The sequence below is a fragment of the Salvelinus alpinus genome, chromosome 2, assembly GCF_045679555.1.
Source record: "Salvelinus alpinus chromosome 2, SLU_Salpinus.1, whole genome shotgun sequence".
Classification (NCBI taxonomy): domain Eukaryota; kingdom Metazoa; phylum Chordata; class Actinopteri; order Salmoniformes; family Salmonidae; genus Salvelinus; species Salvelinus alpinus.
The window spans coordinates 114,445,588-114,471,554 of record NC_092087.1 but is presented as its reverse complement, the minus strand read 5'-3'; the positions used below and the strand labels follow the sequence as shown (position 1 = coordinate 114,471,554).

Below are 25,967 nucleotides of genomic sequence, written 5' to 3'. Positions count from 1 at the left end.
CCCCCTAATTGAATTCAGTGATTTATTGCTACTTGTCAAAACAACAGCGTTTCTGGTGCTTGTGCAGTTTATAAGGAGCTTGTTTTTAAAAATATTATTATTGTGGCAGATGTTTGTGTATATACCACATGTTAGGTTTTCAATTGATCCCAAACTGTTTCTGCATATTGGTTATTGATTTGAACATGTTAAACTGTGTTTTGACATTGGGCTATCCTACCTAGCAACTATGCAACCAAATATTTCATATTTACATTTCATGTAACATTTGGTAATGATAATTATTTATGCAACCAACTGACAATTATATTGACATTGTTGCCCTGTTTTTAGAATATCAAGGTTAATTCTCACATGTGCCAACCCAAATGTACTAGAGCATGACATTGGGGACTGGGCCCCGATCCAACAACATGCCTATCTAGTGAACCCTGAAAAGAGAGAGAAGCTCCACAGTGAGGTGGAAAGTTACTACGGATATTGCAGGAGTTTCCTCTTGAAATCAGACATGTCTGTGGTGAGAACAACCTGGTTGCTGATTGTCTCAAGGGGGGCAGTCAAAATGTTTTGTGTTTTGCGTTTAGCCAGTGCGTTGCCATGGATCACAGTTTATTTTGACTGTTTTTCTGTATTGGAGGTGTGTTTTGATTTGATTTGAGTTTTGTTTGGGCTCGTTCCAAAGGGACGAGAGTTCTAGAAGCTAGTGAGTTTTAGGTTTCTTTGTGGGAAAAATAAATATTGTTTTTAATTGTTGTTAGACAGACACCATGTTTATATTGGTGATGGGGAAGCATTGTAGTTGATTATAATGTGACATGGAAGTTGTTTTCTGTTGGTGGTGAGCATTCTCTTAAGCTTTTGGTTTTTCCATTTATGTTTTGAGGTTGGACTTTAGCACGTATAGCTCGTTAGCACGTAGGACGCACTGATTGGTGTCACCTCGTTAGTCAGTATGTGTTACACCTGTGCTGGCTTGTCCATCTCGTTAGTGGGAAGGTGTTCCACCTGAGCTGGTCCAGGTTCTATTTAAGAGTGTCTGGCCCAGTGCTGCAGTTGTCTTGATAGATGTGGAGAGTCAACACCTTTAGTTGCTCCACCTTTTTGGTTTGCGTCCTGTCTTTAAGTTTATTGTGGGTTTTTCTTTAGTTTTCCTCTTCTTGGGCAGATTTAGTGGGTCTCATGGTGGGTGTCTTTTTTCGGTCCCAGTTGTTGTTACTAGTCAATTGTCAGTGGACACCCCTATGGTGACTTTCAGAGCCCATCCTAAAAAAAAAATTGAATTTTGGGATGGATATTGCATCCAATTAATATTTTTATCAATGGCATTTCCTTAGGGTGCCCATTAGTCTTTCAGTTGTTAGTCTTCTGTTTATTGTGTACTAAATATTTATGTTTTTCATTTTTTTATTTGTTTTTTCCTGTGAAGCCCTTGTGTTGCATCCATGTCTGAAATGTGCTGTATAAATAAAGCTTGATTTGATTTCAACAAATGAACCCAATGACTGACCAATCAACAGATTCTTGGTCCCTTTTAGTATTTGTTAATGAATACAGTATATACATATGAGATGAGTGATACATAGACTAAGATACAGTAGAATAGGATAGAATACAGTATATACATATGAGATGAGTGATACATAGACTGATACAGTAGAATAGGATAGAATACAGTATATACATATGAGATGAGTAATGCATAGACTAAGATACAGTAGAATAGGATAGAATACAGTATATACATATGAGATGAGTAATACATAGACTAAGATACAGTAGAATAGGATAGAATACAGTATATACATATGAGATGAGTAATACATAGACTAAGATACAGTAGAATAGGATAGAATACAGTATATACATATGAGATGAGTAATACATAGACTAAGATACAGTAGAATAGGATAGAATACAGTATATACATATGAGATGAGTAATACATAGACTAAGATACAATAGAATAGAATACAGTATATACATATGAGATGAGTAATACATAGACTAAGATACAGTAGAATAGGATAGAATACAGTATATACATATGAGATGAGTAATACATAGACTAAGATACAGTAAGAATAGGATAGTATACATTTAGGTTGAAGTCATTAAAACTCGTTTTTCAACCACTCCACAAATTTCTTGTTAACAAACTATAGTTTCGGTGAGGACATCTACTTTGTGCATGACACATGTAATTTTTCCAACAATTGTTTACAAACAGATTATTTAACTTATAATTTACTGTATCACAATTCCAATGGGTCAGAGGTTTACACACTAAGTTGACTGTGCCTTTTAAACAGCTTGGACAATTCCAGAAAATGATGTCATGGCTTTAGAAGCTTCTGATAGGCTAATTGACATCATTTGAGTCAATTGGAGGTGTACCTGTATTTCAAGAACTACCTTCAAACTCAGTGTCTCTTTGCTTGACATCATGGGAAAATCAAAATAAATAAGCCAAGACCTCAGAAAATAAATTGTAGACCTCCACAAGTATGGTTCATCCTTGAGAGCAATTTCCAAACGCCTGAAGGTACCACGTTCATCTGTACAAACGCAAGTATAAACACCATGGGACCATGCAGCTGTCATACAGCTCAGGAAGGAGACATGTTCTGTCTCCTAGAGGTGAATGTACTTTGGTGAAAAAGTGCAAATCAATCCCAGAACAACAGCAAAGGACCTTGTGAAGATGCTAGAGGAAACAGGTACAAAAGTATTTGTATCCACAGTAAAACGAGTCCTATATCGACATAACCTGAAAGGCAGCTCAGCAAGGAAGAAGCCACTGCTCCAAAACCGCCATAAAAAAAGCCAGACTACGGTTTGCAACTGCACATGGAGACAAAGATCGTACTTTTTGGAGAAACGTCCTCTGGTCTAATGAAACAAAAATAGAACTGTTTGGCCATAATGACCACCGTTATGTTTAGAGGAAAAAGGGGGAGGCTTGCAAGCTGAAGAACACTATCCCAACCGTGAAGCACGGGGGTGGCAGCATCATGTTGTGGGGGTGCTTTGCTGCAGGAGGGACTGGTGCACTTCACAAAATAGATGGCATCGTGAGGTAGGAAAATTATGCAGATATATCGAAGCAGCATCTCAAGACATCAGTCAGGAAGTTAAAGCTTGGTTGCAAATGGGTCTTCCAAATGGACAATGACCCCAAGCATGCTTCCAAAGTTGTGGCAAAATGGCTTAAGGACAACAATGTCAAGGTATTGGAGTGGCCATCACAAAGCCCTGACCTCAATCCATTGGGCAGAACTGAAAAAGCGTGTGCGAGCAAGGAGGCCTACAAACCTGACTCAGTTAAACCAGTTCTGTCAGTAGGAATGGGCCAAAGTTCACCCAACTTATTATGGGAAGCTTGTGAAAGGCTGCCCGAAACATGTGTCCCAAGTTAAACAATTTAAAGGCAATGCTACCAAATACTAATTGAGTGTATGTAAACTTCTGACCCACTGGAAATGTGATGAAAGAAATAAAAGCTGAAATAAATAATTCTCCTATTATTATTCTGACTTTTCACATTCTTAAAATAAAGTGGTGATCCTAACTGACTTAAGACAGGGAATCTTTACTACGATTAAATGTCAAGAATTGTGAAAAACTGAGTTTGAATGTATTTGGCTAAGATGTATGTAAACTTCTGACTTCAACTGTACAAGATGAGTAATGCCAGATATATAAATTTATTAAAGTGACTAGTGTTCCATTCCTTAAAGTGGCCAACAGTCTGGTGGCCTTGAGATTGAAAAACAGCTTCTGTCTCTCGGTTCCAGCTTTGATGCACCTGTACTGACCTCGCCTTCTGGATGATAGCGGGGTGAACAGGCAGTGGCTCGGGTAATAACAAAGAACAAATGTGTGTACCTGAGGGGAAATTCACTTTCATACAGCCAAAATGGGTGAGAAATTACACAAATATCAGTGGACAATTTGCACTAATTTAAATAAACACAGATGGAACATATTCTCTTTTGCTGACGTGATGAACCACTAAGGGGACATAAATATTTACCATCTAAACCATGTGTGACCTCTCACCTCTCTGGCTGTAGAAGTGTTCTTCCTAACCAGTCCCTCAACAGCTCTCTGACTGAGCTCCACCCTCACTGGGTCTTCAGAGGAGAGGAAGGCTGAGGAGGGATGGAAGGATGAATGGATCAGTCAGTCAATAAAGTGTAGAGCTGCTGTCTGACAAAATCACTATTTTAGTAGTTCATTAAAGGAAATAAGGCTTTATGACTGCTGAATACCAACTATCAATCACTTAGATCATGTATTTTCAGGTAGAGATACATCCTTGGGACGTTCCTAGCCCGTTGAAGTTGACCTTTAAAAGGGTTAAGGTTAGGGTTTAGGGTAGGAATGTCCCAAGGATTCCAGATAGCATTGACCATTGTGCATTCTTCTGTCTCTTACATAGCAGGTGATGGGTTCTGACTTCTGAACTTGAAGTCCCTGGTTCGAGCCCAGGGCTGTTACACATTATTCAGTCTCTTTTACATAGCTGGTGTAAAGGAAAGACAGACAAGACAAGTAGGTGCGCAGGTCATTATGGTGATTGTAGTTTAGAAAATAGCATCTAATTATACCAATCTGTGTGTGGGGTTGTTTGAGAAGAATGTGATTGTCAGCCCTAACAATCCATTCTAGCACCTCATCAGGCTCTGAAAAAGTCTTAATTGATGACGTGTTCCTTCTATTCCAGGGGACAGCAGAGGAACTTCATCAATTCCACTCCTTCATCAATACAAGCAGTGAACATCTGAAATTCACCCTCACCTTTGATGTGCATGAAACAAGTTATCTGGACATTTTGACTAAGAGGGAGAAGGGTGGCTTTAGCACAGACCTAACCAGATCGTGAATACAACTCAGTTACTGGAATTACATGAATTCCCTGTTACGCGGAGACAGCTTCCACCCTACACCCCTAAAAAAACAATTGTAATACTTGAGTAAACAAAACCTTTAAAATGTAAATTTGTAATTTTAATTTTGTACATTTAAACAAAAACATAACTGTTTGTACTTGTAGGTAACCAAATCGTGACTACAACTAAGTTACTAAGTCTTTATCCACACTGTGTTGTTACCCTTTAACTTTTTGTCTGAAAATAAAATCTACATTTTACTCACCTGCGTCCAGTCAGCAGATGGACTAGATGCCGCTTAGGCCGCCCGTTGTGACTCCGTCAAGAATTCAGCAGAGCAAGTTTGTATGAAGGTCTGGTTATTAAATGGGTTCATAGTTCAATAGTAATATCCTCTAAAACGCTCTGGGGACAAACTTTGCTGCCCTGTTTCCAGTTGTCCACATGGCTGGGAGAACCTATTCAAGTAAGGAAATAGATTTTGAAAATATAAAAATACAACAATGTACTATTTGCTAACTCAAATGAGCTGCTAAATGAGCTATCTAGCCAACTTCAAATCTGTATAGATAGATAGCTAGCTATCTAGCCAACTTCACATTCTGTATAGATAGATAGCTAGCTATCCAGCCAACTTCACATTCTGTATAGATAGAAAGCTAGCTATCTAGCCAACTTCACATTCTGTATAGATAGATAGCTAGCTATCTAGCCAACTTCACATTCTGTATAGATAGATATCTAGCTATCCAGCCAACTTCACATTCTGTATAGATAGAAAGCTAGCTATCTAGCCAACTTCACATTCTGTATAGATAGATAGCTAGCTATCTAGCCAACTTCACATTCTGTATAGATAGATAGCTAGCTATCTAGCCAACTTCACATTCTGTATAGATAGATAGCTAGCTATCTAGCCAACTTCACAATCTGTATAGATAGATAGCCAGCTAAGTGAATTAAATATCACCAGCTACTTAACTTCATATTAGCTAGCTATCTATTTATCACTGTAAAAAACAAACTCCAAACGCATTTGTAGGTAGCTAGCTAACAGCCATGGAGGGTGAAAGGATAGCAGCCCCAACTGTCAGTGAGAGAGGAGGCTATTCTGGATAGGGCAGGTACTTTTGTGTAGTTCCTGTCCCTAGAAGTGAGGATGGAGATAATAGTAACATAATATTCAGTGTGGTGTAATTTGACTATAATGAAGTGTGTTTCTTGTGAGGTTTTCTGTCCTCAGATAAAGAGCGCTATGAAAGCCAGTCTACATATGAAGAGGTCCCAATGAAGAGCAGTGGTTCTCAGTCCTGGGGACTCAAAGAGGCACATTGTTGTTTTTGCCTCAGCACTGCACAGCTGATTCAAATGATCAACTCATCATCAAGCTTCAAGTGGTATTTATGTATTCATTTGTGATGTCATCCTTGATATGATCCTGTTATTGTCACATGCTACACATGTACATATGTGTGCCCATGCATCTATCAATCCAATGTTATCATGATTTGTTATCAGGGATATTATACTTTAGTAATCCACAATGACCTGGTGATGTAACAGTCTAATAATTACATTGTCTTCCATATTCCTACAGATACCTTGTAACTGGAGATTCCTTCAAAACGATTGCCTACAGTTAACGTGTAGGGCACTGCAAGGTTGGGTGACCAGGGTCATCTGGGACTGCCTCCTGGAGGAATTCAGGTGTGTGAAGGCTACCTGTGTCCTGTGTAACTTCATGAGGATGGACACGAGGACCAGGAGGGGATCTGCAGCTCGCCGACGTGTCCCAGAGGAGGAGTCTGCTGCTCTGCAGGATGTTTCAAGGACGGGGTCCAACAACGCAGCAAGAGAGGCAATCCGTGTGCAGGAGATCTTCACCTCCTACTTCTTCAAAGAGGGTGCTGTTCCCTGGCAACACCATAGACTACACTATGCACAACCAAAGGCTCTTTTAAGAGCCATTCACATTGCAATAAGAGTATTCTTCCATTTACTTAGCTATGTCAACTGCAGTTATTCAATTCACAGTTTCTCTCCCTTTGATTTCTACTTCTCAGGTGAGGGTGCTGTTTAGGTAAGGGTGTGATGTCTGTGCAAAAACAAAACAGGCTATCTTAAATCACTAATATTGAAAAAATGTAGAACAATTAGACACCCTATAACCCACACCTACACACTCATGTATCAATCTGATTGATGGATTGTGTTGTGCAGTAAGCAGGTTCAGGTGTATAACTGTGACTCCTTCCACCTTCAACGAATAGGCAAGAGGGCCAACCATGGAGAGTAGTAAGTCACTTCATTATTTCTATAACTACGCTATATTGTTTGTCCTTGTGTGTCCGTTCATGTTTTTCAGCATAAAGTACTCTGCAGCCACTCAGTGTGGTGTGGACACCAGGTGAGGCCACACACAGATTCCTGTTGAACACTGTGGCTTTAACTACCTTCTTTTCTCAAAAACAGTCTCTCTCCTTCACTTCATCCCTCTCTCCCCTTCTCCCTAAATCCTCTAGGTTATATCAGCTGTGTCGGTGAACCCCTCCTGCATCTGAACAGGCTACATCGAGGGCACAGCATGATCAGAGGTGAGAGGTCACTTGGTCAGGTCAACAGGAAGTATTATTAAAGAGATGCTTTACATTGAAATACAGACAGAGATGCAGTAGTCCCAGAGTTAATGATCCCAGGTAAGTTTATATTATACAGGAAGTATTATTAAAGAGATGCTTTACATTGAAATACAGATAGATGCAGTAGTCCCAGAGTTAATGATCCCAGGTCAGTTTTGCATTTCACCTCCTGATTGATGACTAACAATGTTAGAATAAAAAATAAAAACACAAGGCTTAAACATGCTCTCTCTCTCCATCTGTCTCTCATCTGCAGATATGTTTTGATGTGAGAGGATGCCAACCCCCAGTCCCATCATCGCCACCTCACCTGCTTTTAAGATAACCTTTGGGCCGACTAGAGACACTATTATGTAATTGTGATGAACTGAGAGAATATTTAGGTAGCACTGTGATTCATTAATCATGTGCTGCCTTCCCTGCTCCTATTTGCTTACCTCTCTCTCCACCTCTTTCTTCCTCTGTTTTTATAATGCACAACAGATGTGCATTGAAGTACAGATTGAACTTGTATTTATAAAACTAGGATAATGAGCTTTTCAATAAAGCGTTTCACATTCTCTACTGGTTGAAATGAAGTGTAATGGGATGAAATACTCCACCTATCCTGTGTTTATCAGATCAATGCAGATGAAGGGCATTAGATGTTGAGATGAACCGGTGTTGGAGTATTTACATGATGCATAGGAAGCGTAGTGTTCTGTTTTTAACATTATATTTCTGTATATATGAATTAACTAGTTAAATCCTGTTTCTAGTCTATTAGTTACAATGTGTAACCATTGATGTCCCAGGACCAAGATTGGTAAACACTGTTGAAGTGTAGAGTTGTAATACATACATGCAGACACAGCGTCATTCAAAGACTGGAATTTGATACTCCTGGTATTGGATATGACTGAAAAATAATCTCAAAGACATTCATACTTAAACTGCACATTTATTTGCCAAGGTACAGTACATGATCAGTGAATATATTAAATGTACAGGCTACAATGTGGGGATCTCATGCATGGTAATAACTACATGTATATACGACTTGCATCCTTGGTACAACATGATATTATATTCTACTCAATCCACAGGCTTCATTAATGTCATTCAGGCTGTTTTGAAGTTGATACAACTGGCTATGATAGCTGAGGTTCATAGCTAGGTTCTGAACTAATATGTATACCAAACGTTTGGGTCCATACACAGATCGGCTAGATAGCTAGCTACACATCCATAGGCATAGAGGGATTTTAATCATCCACTGCACAATAAGCACGAACATAGCTAGCTACGTTATTTCATCTATCTGCATGGTAAATATCAGCAAGACAAGCTTACAAAATTGTACATTAAATTTGCAGTAAATTCTTCAGCTAGCTAGATTCTATACATCCACTGTTACACAAAACGACAGTCTGGTTTGCTGGTTGTTTCAGGAGTCCCTAAAACAACCAGAATTACAATTTCATATTCATGTCACAACACCCATAAAGCTAGTCAGCTATCTGGCTAATGTTAGCTGGGTCAGCTAGCTGGCTAATGTTAGCTAGTCAGCTAGCTGGCTAATGTCAGCTACCTTGCTAAATGGCGATTTTCATAAATTAACTTTATGATAAAAAAATGCATAATCATTTGTCTCTACATGAACTAACATTCCTGTCAACTGTACATGTTTTTTGCATGATTCGTTATGACGTTATAATCCCTTACAGTTGCTTCCATTCTAGTATTTCTGTCCGCCACCTTTGATTCAGTTCAGTTCTGTGTAGGGGTACCCCTCTCTTCTAGTATTTATGTTCGTCATCTTTGATGCAGTACAGTTCTGTGTAGGGGTACCCCTCTCTCCTAGTATTTCTGTCTCCATCTTTGATTCAGTTCAGTTCTGTGTAGGGTTACCCCTCTCTCCTAGTATTTCTGTCCGCCATCTTTGCTGAAGAAAGTCTAACAGTCGCTAGCGCAGCAGCAGCCTCCCCCGGTCCTAGTGCCGGGCCGATAAGATGTTTAAGATGCGATGGCGAAATAAGAAGAAATAAGAAATCACAGAAAAAATATATTGACTGATATTGATTTATTTAGGGGGGGCTAATTAATATTTTAGGACTAGCTAATTCCCTGAATCCTACCCTTTAATTTTTTGTCTGAAAATTAAATTTACATTTTACTCAACTGCGTTGCCCACTCCAGTCAACAGATGAGGTCTGCGACTTTAAGGCAATGCTGCTACTGTGACGTATAATCTAGTGGACGGAACGCTTCTTTCAACAGCAGCAACAGACAGTCAGCCACCTCGGTAGCTTGCTAGCCAAAATAGACGAACCAATAAAGCTCTTTAGACGCTTTAGTGTATATTTGCCACTGTATTTTAAAACCACTTCTGTCGCTTAGTTAGTTATCCGTTTTAATTTCATATTTACGGTATTGTTTTTATTATTCATCTAGCGGGCTGGTTAAGTTAGCATTAGCCTAGCTAGCTAACATCTCCAACCATGAGGTCACTAAGCTACTCTCTTGTTAATGAAGAGGAGGACTGCTGGACGCAGAAAGAAGCTCTCGTCAAAGAGGAGAAGGAAGAGAAGGATATCACAGTAAAACAAGAAGTAGACGGTGAGGCCGTTACCGTGAAAGAAGAAGAGAAAGACGTTTCAGTGAAAGAAGAGGAAGACGCGTTCAGAGTGAAAGAGGTGGAGGATGTTACAGTAAAAGAAGAGGAGGAGGAGAAAGAGGAGGCTGCAGTTTTTGGAGTGAAAGAGGAGGATGGGGAGATGACTATCACATTGGAAGAAGAGGAGGAGGAAACTGAATATCTGGGCTCGGGTTCCCAAACGCATCTTAAGGCATCCAATGGTTCTAAGGATGAACGGGCCCTGATTAACACAAGTAAGTACTACCTTAAAAACAGAGGCACAAACTCTGCAGTTGTTGAACTGTTTTATTTTTTTATTTAACCAGGTGGCTATGATGTCATAATGATAGTTTAACATGGTGACCATGATGTCATAATGATAGTTTAACCAGGTGGCCATGGTGTCAAAAGTTAAGACTTTTTGTATTTAACCAGGTAGGCCAGTTGAGAACAAGTTCTCATTTACAACTGCGACCTGGCCAAGATTTTATTTTTATTTATTTCACCTTTATTTAACCAGGTAGGCAAATTGAGAACACGTTCTCATTTACAATTGCGACCTTGCCAAGATAAAGCAAAGCAGTTCGACACATACAACAACATATGGTTACACATGGAGTAAAACAAACATACAGTCAATAATACAGTGAAAAATAAGTCTATATACAATGTGAGCAAGTGAGGTAAGGGAGGTGAAAGGCAAACAAAATATATATATAAATAAATAAAAATATAAAAAGGCCATGGTGGCGAAGTAAATACAATATAGCAAGTTAATAAAAAATAAATAAAATAAAAACACTGGAATGGTTGGTTTGCAGTGGAAGAAAGTGCAAAGTAGAGATAGAAATAATGGGGTGCAAAGGAGCAAAGAGCAAAATAAATAAATGAATACAGTAGGTAAAGAGGTAGTTGTTTGGGCTAAATTATAGATGGGCTATGTACAGGTGCAGTAATCTATGAGCTGCTCTGACAGCTGGTGCTTAAAGCTAGTGAGGGAGATAAGTGTTTCCAGTTTCAGAGATTTTTGTAGTTCGTTCCAGTCATTGGCAGCAGAGAACTGGAAGGAGAGGCGGCCAAAGGAAGAATTGGTTTTGGGGGTGACCAGAGAGATATACCTGCTGGAGCGCGTGCTACAGGTAGGTGCTGCTATGGTGACCAGCGAGCTGAGATAAGGGGGGACTTTACCTAGCAGGGTCTTGTAGATGACCTGGAGCCAGTGGGTTTGGCGACGAGTATGAAGCGAGGGCCAGCCAACGAGAGTGTACAGGTCGCAGTGGTGGGTAGTGTATGGGGATAAAGATAAAGATAAAGCAAAGCAGTGTGACACAGACAACAACGTAGAGTTACACATGGAATAACATGGAATAAACAATAAACAAGCCAATAACACAATAAACAAGTCAATGACACAGTAGAAAAAAAGAAAGTCTATATATAGTGTGTGCAAAAGGCATGAGGAGGTAGGCAATGAATAGTCCATAGTAGCGAAGAATTACAATTTAGCAGATTAACACTGGAGTGATAAATCAGCAGATGATGATGTGCAAGTAGAGATACTGGTGTGCAAAAGAGCAGAAAAGTACATGTACAGCTGCAGCGATCGATTAGCTGCTCAGATAGCTGATGTTTAAAGTTGGTGAGGGAAATATAAGTCTCCAGCTTCAGCGATTTTTGAAATTCGTTCCAGTCACTGGAAGGATGTGTGGTGTTAAAGGGGAAATCTGCAATTACCACATCCATATTTTGATTTTTAAATTATTTATTTATAGCCATTGATTCTTGAAGAATATAACACATGCCTCATGAGCTTAGTTCAACTGTTGTACCCCATCAGAACCCCAAATAAGCTTTTTTACTTCAATGTATAGAAACAATGTAAATCAACACTGTAAAGCCTCAAAACATAGTTAAAACTATAATGTTGATATCATGGATGGTCAGTCCTTGCATCCATAGGTCTGTCTATGAATTTGAAAGTAGTTACATTTCTCCAGCCCCATCCATCATCTTATTAGCAAAATAGTGGTGGAATTACAGCTTTTTATTGGTTGATTGATTGTTGTGTGGCTTTTTTAAAGGGACAACTTAGTATTTAAACAGCAACAAAATGGCTGCCCAGAGACTTGGTTTGGTAAACAGCTGAGGGATGGAGGCTGGAGAAATGTAACCACTCTCAAATTCATAGAGAAAGCTATTGTATCAACCGTAATCCAACACCTAGCGACCTCGTCAAAAAGTTCAGACATCTTGGCGTAACAGTTTTAAGGTGTTGGCTTGACCGTCGCTGGACCCATGTTTGAGTTCAGCTCAGGGCTACCCCCTGAATTCACTACACTATGAATACAAGGACTGGCCATCCATGATGTCATAATGATAGTTTAACCAGGTTTCGAGGATATATAGTATATTCTAGAATTCATCCATGATGTCATAATGATAGTTTAACCAGGTTTCTAGGATATATAGTATATTCTAGAATTCATCCATGATGTCATAATGATAGTTTAACCAGGTTTCTAGGATATATAGTATATTCTAGAATTCATCCATGATGTCATAATGATAGTTTAACAGGTTTCTGGGATATATAGTATATTCTAGAATTGCCAGTGTAGATTTCCTGTAGGGTCAAATTGTTAGAGCTGTTGATAAATCATTGTATAATATTCAGCATTTATTTTCATGCCATTACATCAATACAGCCCAACCAGAAGAAGAAACTCTTTCCGATCCACCTCCTCTTGCTGTCCTTCATACATTCTGACTTTGCTGGTAATCGGCTACACAAGCAGTCAGCAACCTACATTTGTAGTGCAAATGTATCTTACCATTTCTACTGATCTGCGTGCCAGTTATGATTTTCATATTCACATTTTACTGGAACAGTTTAATTTCATTTATAATAGTATCTCAATCATTGTCTGTGATTAATCTACATTCTATCTAAATGAAAATTATACAAATCTAAATAACTTTTATTGCCATTATGACATCATGGATGAATTCTAGATGCCAACTATGTAAAAAATAGCCTACATAAAGCCAACAAATAAAAACATTGCTAATAACTGTCCTATAAATCACATGGCCTGTCTATAACGAACTTGAAACATTGTATAAAATATTCTGGGCCCTCAGTTTCCCCTGCCAGTGAGTTCTCGACCGACACAGCTGTAGGCTATTTGTGAAAGGAATAAGAAGTAATCAGGTATTTTATAACATTTCCACTGGATCAGCGCATTACGTTTTTCCCTTTAATGCTGAGTGGTTATCGAAAGGGCGAGAGCTGGAAATATTTTTCAAATACTTTGAGGAACTATTCTCATTTTCAATTGATTTTGATTAGACTTTGATTACTTGCTGTTTGAGGTGGAAAAAAAACATTACCTTGAGAAGCTCCACAACTCACAATCAGACATCCCCAAATAGGCATATTTATAGGCCTACATTTGTGCTCAGGACAGGTAGACTAGTCCTACTTCTATATGTGTAACCAGGTAGACTAGTCCTACTTCTATATGTGTAACCAGGTAGACTAGTCCTACTTCTATATGTGTAACCAGTTAGACTAGTCCTACTTCTATATGTGTAACCAGGTAGACTAGTCCTACATCTATATGTGTAACCAGTTAGACTAGTCCTACCTCTATATTTGTAACCAGGTAGACTAGTCCTACTACTATATGTGTAACCAGGTAGACTAGTCCTACTACTATATGTGTAATCAGGTGTGCGTCAACATTGACAAACAAAAGACAATGAATAAATTGACAACTTGCTGCGGGGTCAGGTCAAATCAAATGTTATTGGTCACATGGTTAGCGGATGTTAATGGTCACATACACATGGTTAGCAGATGTTAATGGTCACACACATGGTTAGCAGATGTTATTGGTCACATACACATGGTTAGCAGATGTTAATGGTCACATACACATGGTTAGCGGATGTTAATGGTCACATACACGTGGTTAGCGGATGTTAATGGTCACATTCACGTGGTTAGCGGATGTTAATGGTCACATACACGTGGTTAGCGGATGTTAATGGTCACATACACGTGGTTAGCGGATGTTAATGGTCACATACACGTGGTTAGCGGATGTTAATGGTCACATACACGTGGTTAGCGGATGTTAATGGTCACATACACGTGGTTAGCGGATGTTATTGGTCACATACACGTGGTTAGCGGATGTTATTGGTCACATACACATGGTTAGCGGATGTTATTTCTCACACGCGTGGTTAGCGGATGTTAACCTGTTTGGGCTGCAAGGGCAGTATTGAGTAGCCAGATAAAATGTGCCCATTTCAAACGGCCTCGTACTCAATTCTTGCTCGTACAATATGCATATTATTATTACTATTGGATAGAAAACACTCTCTAGTTTCTAAAACCGTTTGAATTATATCTTTGAGTCAAACAGAATTAATTTGGCACAAACTTCCTGACCAGGAAGTGGAAAGTCTGAAATTGAGGCTCTGTTTTTCTTCCTGCCTATACATGGGCATGAAACGTAAGAGTCTACGTGCACTTCATAGACCTTCCCCTGGATGTCAAGAGGCTGTGAGAGAAGAAATTTCGTGTATATCTTGGTCTGAGATGGAATACAGGCTCTTTGTATGTCGTGTCGCTCATTCATATATCTGTCGAACATGTTGTACTAGTCGCCGGCGTCCAACGTTTGGGTACTCTAGCTATACCGAAGCTGCATATCGTAATTAAGTTATTTTTTAGAATTCTAACACTGCGATTTCATTAAGAACTAATGGATCTATCATTTCCTATACAACATGTATTTTTTAGTTATGTTTATGAATAGCTATTTGGTCAGAATATGTGTCAGAAAAAGTGTCAGGAAAAATCCGGACGTAGTGGGAAAAAGTAGCTAAGTTAGCACACGGTGTAACCATTGATTTCAGCTCTAAATATGCACATTTTCAAACAAAACATAAGTGTATGTATAACCTGATTTTATAGGACTGTCATCTGAGGAAGAAAATCAAGGTTAGTCAAAAATTATATATCTTTTGCTTGTTTGTTACGATCACTTACTTTTGCTACTGGGAATTTGCTTGTGTTTTTGGCTATTGTGGTAAGCAAATATAACGCTATATTGTGTTTTCGCTGTAAAACACTTGATAAATCGGAAATATTGTCTGGAATCACAAGATGCCTGTCTTTCAATTGCTGTACACTATGTATTTTTCAGATATGTTTTATGATGAGTAATTAGGTATTTGACGTTGGTGTCTGTAATTATTCTGTCTGCTTTCGGTGCAACTTCTGATTGTAGCTGCAATGTAAACTATGGTTTATACCTGAAATATGCACATTTTTCCAACAAAACATAGATTTATTGAATAACATGTTATAAGACTGTCATCTGATGAAGTTGTTTGTTGGTTTCTTTGGTTGTTTCTTGGTTAGTTTGGTTGGTTCTTGGTTAGTTAGATTGGCTTTGTGCATGCTACCTGTGCTGTGAAAAATGTCTGTCCTCTTTTGTATTTGGTGGTGAGCTAACATAAATATACGAGGTGTTTTCGCTGTAAAACATTTTAAAAATCGGACATGTTGGCTGGGTTCACAAGATGTGTACCTTTCATATGCTGTATTGGACTTGTTAATGTGTGAAAGTTAAATATTTAAAAAATATATATTTTGAATTTCGCGCCCTGCACTTGAGCTGGCTGTTGTCATATTGTGGGCGGCCTCGGGCTTGCAGCCAGAAGAAGTTAATGTGAGTTTCCTTCAGTAGCACTCCTGATCTTGTGCTGTAATATTCAGAATACATTGTGGAAAACTAAAATCTTTGCTCACTATTTTTGTTCCAGGCAGATATACTACATCCATAACTAGTGGTTCCTCATTAGCAGGGAGGTGTTTCTGCAATCAAATTGTGTGTGCATCGCCCTCGTGCTGCAATTTTAGCACAGAAAGGGGCCTTTTTTGGAGATCAAAGGTCGTCTGCCACCCGGCTTAGGTTTGACTGTCTTTAGACAATTGTAAAGTCATTTAACAGACCTTTAGGCATCACCTTTTACCTCAAATAAACAGTGGATTTCTGCTGTTGTGGGCCTTTAACCGTCTGACTTTGTTGTTCACACAGGAGAGATACGGGACTATCGTGGAATCTCTGGGGAGCCTCAACAACCTCATGATGCTGAAGAGGCAGAGAAGAGTCTCTACAAGTCAAAACTCCTAAAGAAACACCAGCAGAGATCCACAGGGAAGAAATCTCACCGCTACTCTGACTGTGGGAAGAGATTCACCTCATCAGGCATTAAAATTCATCAGAGAATCCAAACAAGAGAGAAACCTTATGGCTGTGCTCAATGTGGGAAGAGTTTTGTTAAATCTAACCATCTGACTTTACACCAGAGAATACACCCAAGAGAGAAACCATATAGCTGTGATCAATGTGGGAAGAGTTTTGTTAAATCTAGCAGTCTGACTTTACACCAGAGAACACACACAGGAGAGAAACCTTATAGTTGTGATCAATGTGGGAAGAGTTTTTATTTTTCTGGCTATCTAACTATACACCAGAGAACACACACAGGAGAGAAACCATATAGCTGTGATCAATGTGGGAAGAGTTTTTCTTCTTCTGACTATCTAACTATACACCAGAGAACACACACAGGAGAGAATCTGCGCTGTGATCAATGTGGGAAGAGTTTTTCTACTTCTGGCAATCTGACTATACACCAGAGAACACACACAGGAGAGAAAACTTATAGCTGTGGTCAATTTGGGAAGAGATTTTCTTCGTCTGGCTATCTAACTATACACCATAGAACACACACAGGAGAGAGAACTTATAGCTGTGGTCAATTTGGGAAGAGATTTTCTTCTTCTGGCTATCTAACTATACATCATAGAACACACACAGGAGAGAAACCTCTTAGCTGTGATCAGAGATAATCTGATAAAAGATCTCTGATCAAATATCAGAAAATGTATATATGAAGGAGTTGTTTCATGATATCAATGAAAAATGTCACAATGTAGAATGTTTTAACATTGTAGTAGGAGCATTTTAATGTCTCAATGTAGAATGTTTTAATATATAGTATATTAATATACTCTGCAGTCAGTCAGTCAGAATGTCACAATGTAGAACCCTAAACGTTTGCCCCCTTATCAATTGATTTCAACATGATATGGATATTAGGCTCATTGGGGGAAATCCAGGCTCTGAATTGAAAGAGTATTATTTATGTGATTTAACACAAAGTGACTAACAAAAAAAGAGTTGTCCTCTAACCAGTGATGTACACATTATTCCCAGAATCAACTGATTTCAACATAATATCGATGAGTGATGACAAATAAGTGTTGTGTTCCTTTGTTTAGCAACCCTTAGATTTAAATGCATCATTTCAATATGTAGCTGACTGTCTTCTGCAGGTTGTCCTCTAACCAGTGAGCTAAAAGATATCTCCCATTTCCATGTTTTTCTTTTGTTGTTAGTTTCAACAGCACGGACAACCTGATTTCCCCCCTAATTGATATCAGTGATTTATTGCTACTTGTCAAAACAACAGTGTTTTTGGTGCTTGTGCAGTTTATAAGGAGCTTGTTTTAAAAAAGACAATTATTGTGGCAGATGTTTGTGTATATACCACATGTTAGGTTTTCAATTTATCCCAAACTGTTTCTGCATATTGATTATTGATTTGGACACGTTAAAACTGTGTTTTGATATTGGGGCTATCCCACCTAGCAAAATGTAATTGAAAAGACGTTGAAAATAATACTATGCAATCAAATATTTCATGTTTACATTTCATGTAACATTTAGTAATGAAAATTATTCATGCAACCAACTGACAGTTTTTTGGGTTCAATTATATTGACATTGTTGCCCTGTTTTTAGAATATCAGGGTTCATTCTCTCATGTGCCAAACCAAATGTACCAGAGCATGACATTGGGGACTGGGCCCCGATCCAACAACATGCCTATCTAGTGAACCCTGAAAAGAGCGAGAAGCTCTGCAGTGAGGTGGAAAGTTACTACGGATATTGCAGGAGTTTCCTCTTGAAATCAGACACGTCCGTGGTAAGGACAACCTGGTTGCTGATTGTCTCAAGGGGGGGCAGTCAAAATGTTTTGTGTTGTGCGTTTAGCCAGTGCATTGCCATGGATCACAGTTTATTTTTACTGCACGTTTTTCCGTATTGGAGATTAGTTTTGTTTGGGCTCGTTCCAAGGGGACGAGAGTTCTAGAAGATGGTGAGTTTCAGGAAGACAAGAGTTCTAGAAGCTAGTGAGTTCTAGAAGCTATAGAAAGAAAAATCTTTGTGGGAATAATAAAAAATAAATATTGTTTTTAATTGTTGTTTGCCAGTAGACAGACACCATGTTTATATTGGTGACGGTGAAGCATTGTAGTTGATTATAATGTGAAATTTAAGTTGTTTTCTGTTGTTGGTGAGCAAACTTAAGGTGTTAGTTAGTCTTTGGTTTTTCCATTTATGTTTTGAGGTTGGACTTTAGCACGTATAGCTCGTTAGCACGTAGGACCCACTGATTGGTGTCACCTCGTTAGTCAGTGTGTGTTACACCTGTGCTGGCTTGTCCATCTCGTTAGTGGGAAGGTGTTTCACCTGAGCTGGTCCGGGTTCTATTTAAGAGTGTCTGGCCCAGTGCTCCAGTTGTCTTGATAGATGTGGAGAGTCAACACCTTTAGTTGCTCCACCTTTTTGGTTTGCTTCCTGTCTTTAAGTTTGGTGTGGGTTTTTCTTTTGTTTGCCTCTTCTTGGGCAGATTTAGTGGGTCTCATGGTGGGTGTCTTTTATGTCCCAGTTGTTGTTACTAGTCAACTTTCAGTCGACACCCCCATAGTGTCTTTGAGAACCCCTCCTAAAAAACAAGTTTATATTTTGGGTTGGATATTGCTTTCAATTCGTGTTTTAATCAATGGCATTTCCTTAGAATGTTCATTAGTCTTTCAGTTAATCTTCTGTTTGTTGTGTACTAAATATTTCTGTTTATATTCATAGTTTTCTCCTGTGAAGCCATTGTGTTGCATCCATGTCTGAAATGTGCTGTATAAATAAAGCTTGATTTGATTTCAACAAATGAACCCAATGACTGACCAATCAACAGACCCTCCATCTTAGTATGAAAAACAGTATCTATCCCACTTTTCCAGCCTGCTGAAGGCGTGGTGGAGTGGTAAACACCACCCCCGGCTCTACCAGGGGCTTGAGGTGGTCTCCCACAGCTCTGCTGGTGGAGTGGTAAACACCACCCCCGGCTCTACCAGGGGCTTGAGGTGGTCTCCCACAGCTCTGCTTATGTCATGTTCTGTGGCCTTGCAGTTCCATTTCTTGACTGCCCCTGCAACACAGAAACACATTTAGTCATATTATATAAAACACTCAAAGTAATGGATATGGAGCATCAGTTACACCTGGCACCTAAATGTGACTTCTGTCATCTGATCACTCCAAGCTGAATTAGGTTCAGATCTACCAGGATGGGCCTTTGACAGTCTGGACGCAGTCAGGACGCAGTCAGGTCACCACATATAAATAAGCAATGTAAAGAGATGGGGTGAATGAGTGGGGAAAAGTACATTCTATACAAATGACCTTCATAATAACAATCAACTAATGTGTGTGCCTGAGGGGAAATTAACTCTCCTACTGACAAAATGGGTGAGAAATTACACCCAAAACCAGCGGACAATTTGCACGGCTGCTGAGAAACATCTCCACAGCATGATGTTGCCATGACCACCGCTTCACCGGGATGGTACCGACTTTCTCCAGACATGACACATGACATTCAGGCCAAAGAGTTGGTTTAATCAGACCAGAGAATCTTGTCTCTCATGGTTAGAGTCCTTTAGGTGCCTTTTGGCAAACTCCAAGCGGGCTGTCATGTGCCTTTTACTGAGGAGTAGCTTCCGTCTGGTCTCTACCATAAAGGCCTGATTTGTTGGAGTGCTGCAGAGATGATTGTCCTTCTGGAAGGTTCTCCCATCTCCACAGAGGAACTCTGGAGCTCTGTCAGAGTGACCATCGAGTTTTTGGTCACCTCCTTGACCAAGGCCCTTCTCCCCCGATTTCTCCGTTTGGCCGGGCGGCCAGCTCTAGGAAGAGTAATGGTGGTTCCTAACTTATTCCATTTAAGAATGAGGGCGGACACTGTGTTCTTGGGGACCTTCAATGCTGCATACATTTTTTGGTACCTTTTCTCCAGATCTGTGCCTCAACACATTCTTGTCTCAGAGCTCTACGGACAATTCCTTTGACCTCATGGCTTGGTTTTTGCTCTGACGTGTCGTGGCAGAATCAGATTTAGCTAGGTAACATAGATAGATAAGATGTTATTTTCATCATATGCTTGTGAGATACTTGTCATTAGAATCTTCTGAGCTAGGGATTAGTAACTTGGGGCCAGAGAGGGGAGAGGTCAGGCTTGTCTTCATAAGTCAATGTATATGTTAAACCATGTGGTGCTAAGTAGAATATCAGAAGGGGAGGAGGACAGTTGTTTTCTTATGGGAACGTTGTTTTCTTATGGGAACGTGTCTGTAACTATTCCTAAACCATGTGACGGGATGGAGTTATTAATTGGGGAACCAGTTAGTTATCTCATACAATGTCTGTACGCCAGTCACTCCCTACTTTTCTCATAGGGGGAAGGAGTTTGGCAGTGTTTGGAACCAATTGTATTTCCCGTCTGAGGTTGCCCTTATCTTGACCTAGTATTTGACCTAAGAGGCTCACTGTCTGATTTTGAGTTTGTCCAGGTTTGGGAATATCTAGAAATGACAATTGATATATGCCATTGGATGAGGTAATGTTTTGGTAGACAGTGAAGTATCAAGCATGAGATTTAAACCTTGTCTTGGGAGATCAAACTGAACGATGATTTATAGCTGATGCTGTCTAGCGATAGGATACTCCTCTTTCGGGTAAAGGATTCTTTGTAAGTTGAGAGGGGTGTATCTTGGCTATAAATGAAACTAAGAATTGTTTTGTAAGCACTCTCAGAGAATTCATTTATAGACACTGAATTGATCTGAGAGTCAAAAAAGGGCTTTGGTGAAGCTTGTATATATATTAAAGATGGAATATATAATTTGGGGGGATATATAATCTTGCGGGGTCAGGTCTGGGTGATCTGCCATGGGCTGTTTCATTTAGTATTCGTTTGGGTCGGTTGGGGAATGATTGCATTTCCCCATAGTATGTTCTACCGAAGTTGACCAACTGAAAGGGAGTGTAACTTTGATTATAATTACACTTCCCTGAAGGAGGGAAATGAGGTATAACACCTAATTGGCCCCACCCCTTCCTGGGTCGGTGAAGAGCGGTATTAAATTGAAGGATTAAATCCAAACCTCACGCTCATCACCTGTGGAAGGCGGGGCTTCCAGCGAGGCGTGAATTTGTGATAGTATGTTGTACCTAGTTTCCCTCCTTCAGGGAACAGTAGTTATAGTCATAACGTTACGCTTGTCATATGATGAACTTCAACTTAAATACGGGATCTTGCTGTCGGACAGTTTTTTTGTATTCTGAAATGCACTCGAACTATGTATCATTTAGTGGCTCCTTTTTTTTTTTTTTGACCTTATAGCTAGAACCTCCATCAGAAGCTAGCCATCAGAAGCTAACCGGCTAATTAGCTACTAGCTATTTAGTCATTGTTAGCCACTGCTAAAGGCCTTTACCTTTTTAGCTCAGACACCAGCCGCTTTTAGCCTGGATAATATCTGTCAGTCTGCACAGCGCGATATCAACCCTGAGCATATCGGACTGTTTGTCTCCACTACATCACCGTATTCCTGCTGTAAGCTCTGGACCATTACACCGGATAATCGCAGCTAGCTAGCTGCCACTGAGTGGCCCAGCCCCTAAGCTAGCCTTGAGCCAGGCCCATCTCCCGGCCTGCTCAGTGGACCCTATGATCACTCGGCTACACAGCTGATGTCTCCCAGACTCTTCACTAACACGACTAGAAGCCACTACATCACCGGATTCCTGCCGTAAGCTCTGGACCTTTGCACCGGACGCACTGGAGTGGGTATAGTGGCTAACACCCTTGTCCCGAAGCTAGCACCAGTTAGCCTCGAGCCAGGCGCATCTCCCGGCTAGCATAGTAATGACTACCTAACGGCTTCCCTAGTTCATATATTGCTGTTCACTGGACCCTATGATCACTTGGCTACATAGCTGATGCCTGCTGGACTGTTCATTAATCACGGTTCTCCATTTTGTTTATTTTGTTCAGCCACGCTCAAGGTACTAAACGATATCATAACCGCCATTGATAAAAGACAATACTGTGTCGCTGTCTTCATCAACCTGGCCAAGGATTTCGACTCTGTCAATCACCGTATTCTTATCGGCAGACTCAACAGCCTTGGTTTCTCAAATGACTGACTCGCCTGGTTCACCAACTACTTCTTAGACAGAGTTCAGTGTGTCAAATCGGAGGGCCTGTTGTATGGACTTCTGGCAGTCTCTATGGGGGTACCACAGGGTTCAATTCTCGGGCCAACTCTTTTCTCTGTATATATCAACGATGTTGCTCTTGCTGCGGGGTATTCCTTGATCCACCTTTATGCAGACGACACCATTCTGTATACATCTGGCCCTTCTTTGGACACTTTGGACACTTAACTTCTTGGTGACAGGAGGGCAGTATTGAGTAGCTTGGATGAATAAGGTGCCCAGAGTAAACTGCCTGCTACTCTGTCCCAGATGCTAATATATGCATATTATTACTAGTATTTGATAGAAAACACTCTGAAGTTTCTAAAACTGTTTGAATGATGTCTGTGAGTATAACAGAACTCATATGGCAGGCGAAAACTTGCGACAAATCCAACCAGGAAGTGGGAAATCTGAGGTTTGTAGTTTTTTAAAGCTTGGCTTACCGAATACACATTGAGATATGGATAAAGTTGCACCTCCTACGGCTTCCACTAGATGTCAACCGTCTTTAGAAACTTGAATGAGGCTTCTACTATAAAGGAGGGGCTCATGAGACCTCTTTGAGTCAGTGGTCTGGCAGAGTGCCTTGGTCTCATGACGCGCGCTCCCGACAGAGTTACCTCTAGTTCCAGTGCTTTTCTTCAGACAAAGGAATTCTCCGGTTGGAACATTATTGATGTTTTATGTTAAAAACATCCTAAAGATTGATTCCATACATCGTTTGACATGTTTCTAAAGGAGTGTAACGGAACTTCTCAAGTTTTTGTCTGGACGAAGTGCCTGCGCCTCATGAAGATGGATTACTGGGCTGAACACGCTAACAACAAGTGGCTATTTGGACATATGAGTGTTTTCTATCCAATACTAATAATAATATGCATATATTATTGGGGGGTGCACCCCCTTGGTTTGTGCTGTGGTGGAGATCTTTGTGGGCTATACTTGGCCTTGTCTCAGGATTGTAAGTTGGTGGTTGAAGATATCCCTCTAGTGGTGCGGGGGCTGGGCTTTGGCAAAGTGGGTGGGGTTATATCCTTCCTGTTTGGCCCTGTCCGGGGGTATCCACCTGGCCTTGCTGCTATTCCAGTTTCAACTGTTCTGCCTGCGGTTATGGAACCCCTACCTTTCCCAGACCTGCTGTTTTCAACTCTTAATGATCGGCTATGAAAAGCCAACTGACATTTATTCCTGATTATTATTTGACCATGCTTGTCACTTATGAACATTTTGAACATCTTGGCCATGTTCTGTTATAATCTCCACCCGGCACAGCCAGAAGAGGACTGGCCACCCCTCATAGCCTGGTTCCTCTCTAGGTTTCTTCCTAGGTTTTGGCCTTTCTAGGGAGTTTTTCCTAGCCACCGTGCTTCTACACCTGCATTGCTTGCTGTTTGGGGTTTTAGGCTGGGTTTCTGTACAGCACTTCGAGATATTAGCTGATGTACGAAGGGCTATATAAAATAAACTTGATTGATTGATTGATTAGCATCTGGGACAGAGTAGGAGGCAGTTCACTCTGGGCACGCTATTCATCCAAAAGTGAAAATGCTGCCCCCTATCCCATAAAGGTTAACAAACCTCCAAATGAGCTTCAATGCCATACAACACTCCTTCCGTGGCCTCCAACTGCTCTTAAACGCTAGTAAAACTAAATGTATGTCCTTCAACCGATCGCTGCCCGTACCCGCCCGTCCAGCATGACTACTCTGGTCGGTTCTGACTTAGAATATGTGGACAACTATAAATACCTAGGTGTCTTGCTAGACTGTAAACTCTCCTTCCAGACTAATATTAAGCATTTCCAATCCAAAATTAAATCTAGATTTGGCTTCCTATTTTGCAACAAAGCGTCCTTCACTCACGCTGCCAAACATACCCTCGTAAAACTGACTATCCTACCGATCCTTGACTTCGGTGATGTAATTTTCAAAATAGCCTCCAACACTCTACACAGCAAACTGGATGCAGTCTATCACAGTGCCATCCGTTTTGTCACCATATCCCCATATACCACTGCTCTCGTCGGCTGGCCCTCGCTACATATTCGTCTCCAAACACACTGGATCCAGGTCATCTATAAGTCTTTGCTAGGTAAAGCTCCGCCTTAACTCAGCTCACTGGTCACCATAGCAACACCCACCCGTGGCAGCAGAGAAGTATGCTCCAGGAAGTATATCTCACTGGTCATCCCCAAAGCCAACACCTATTTTGGCCGCCTTTCCTTCCAGTTCTCTGCTGCCAATGACTGGAACGAATTGCAAAAATCACTGAAGCTGGAGACTCTCCCTCACTAACTTTAAGCATCAGCTATCTGAGCAGCTTACCGATCGCTGCAGCTGTACACAGCCCATCTGTAAATAGCCCATCCAATTGCCTACCTCATCCCCATGTTTTTTAAAACTTTTTTTGCTCTTTTGCTCTTTTGCACACCAGTATTTCTACTTGCACATCATCATCTGCACATCTATCACTCCAGTGTTAATTTGCTAAATTGTAATTACTTAGCTACTATGGCCTATTTATTGCCTTACCTCCTTACTCCATTTGCACACACTGTATATAGACTTTCTATTGTGTATTGACTGTACGTTTGTTTATCCCAAGTGTATGTAACTCTGTTGTTTTTTTGTCGCACTGCTTTGCTTTATCTTGGCCAGGTCGCAGTTGTAAATGAGAACTTGTTCTCGACTGGCCTATCTGGTTAAATAAAGGTGAAATACAAAGAAATCTTAACTTTATTAGCAACACCCAAATGTATACTGTCATTAACGCGGTTCTTCAATAATTACACATAATTCTTAATACTGTAGCAAACATTTATATTAAGCAAGACATTCAAACGAGCCTTACAATTATAATCCAAAGTAGTGTGAAATGTACTCATAATCAACCTGGAAATAGAGGTTACTCCCCTGAGTTTTCCCCCATTCGCATTCAGAATACATTGTGAAAAACTAAAAGCTTTGCTCACCATTTTTGCTCCAGGCAGATATACTACATCCATAACTTGTGGTTTCCTCATTAGCAGGGAGGTGTTTCTGCAATCAAATTGTGTGCGCATCGCCCTTGTGCCACAATTTTTTTAAACACAGAAAGGGGCCTATATTGGAGACCAAAAGTCATCTGGCACACTGCTTAGAGTTTCAACAACATGAATAACTTATTTCTACTCTACAATCATCGATGTTACTACTAAAATATGACTATTCTTGCTCATTTTAAGACAATTGTCAAATAATTTTAACATTCATTACAGACGTCAATTGTTGTACAACATCATGGCTACGCTGTTGGCATCACCTTTTACAGTGGATTTCCACTGTTGTGGGCCTTTAATCATCTGACTTTG

General features: G+C 40.2%; 2 protein-coding genes across 3 annotated transcripts in view; both read left to right on the top strand.

The window, feature by feature from the left end:
• Positions 1-25,967, top strand: part of LOC139548220 (zinc finger protein 850-like) — a 132,805-nt gene that overhangs the window by 102,295 nt on the left and 4,543 nt on the right. The window contains exon 2 of one of the 2 annotated variants that reach the window (XM_071357770.1): positions 21,075-21,090. The exons of the other annotated variant lie outside the window; for it this stretch is intronic. Within the exon in view, the coding sequence (XP_071213871.1) occupies positions 21,075-21,090 (16 nt within the window). The remainder of the gene's footprint in view (positions 1-21,074; positions 21,091-25,967) is intronic. 2 annotated transcript variants of the gene reach the window in all.
• Positions 9,761-19,248, top strand: LOC139549119 (zinc finger protein 73-like). Its single transcript, XM_071359263.1, has 2 exons — positions 9,761-10,402; positions 16,265-19,248. Exons 1-2 carry the CDS (start codon positions 10,012-10,014, stop codon positions 17,080-17,082), a joined length of 1,209 nt encoding a protein of 402 aa, XP_071215364.1. The 5' UTR covers positions 9,761-10,011; the 3' UTR covers positions 17,083-19,248.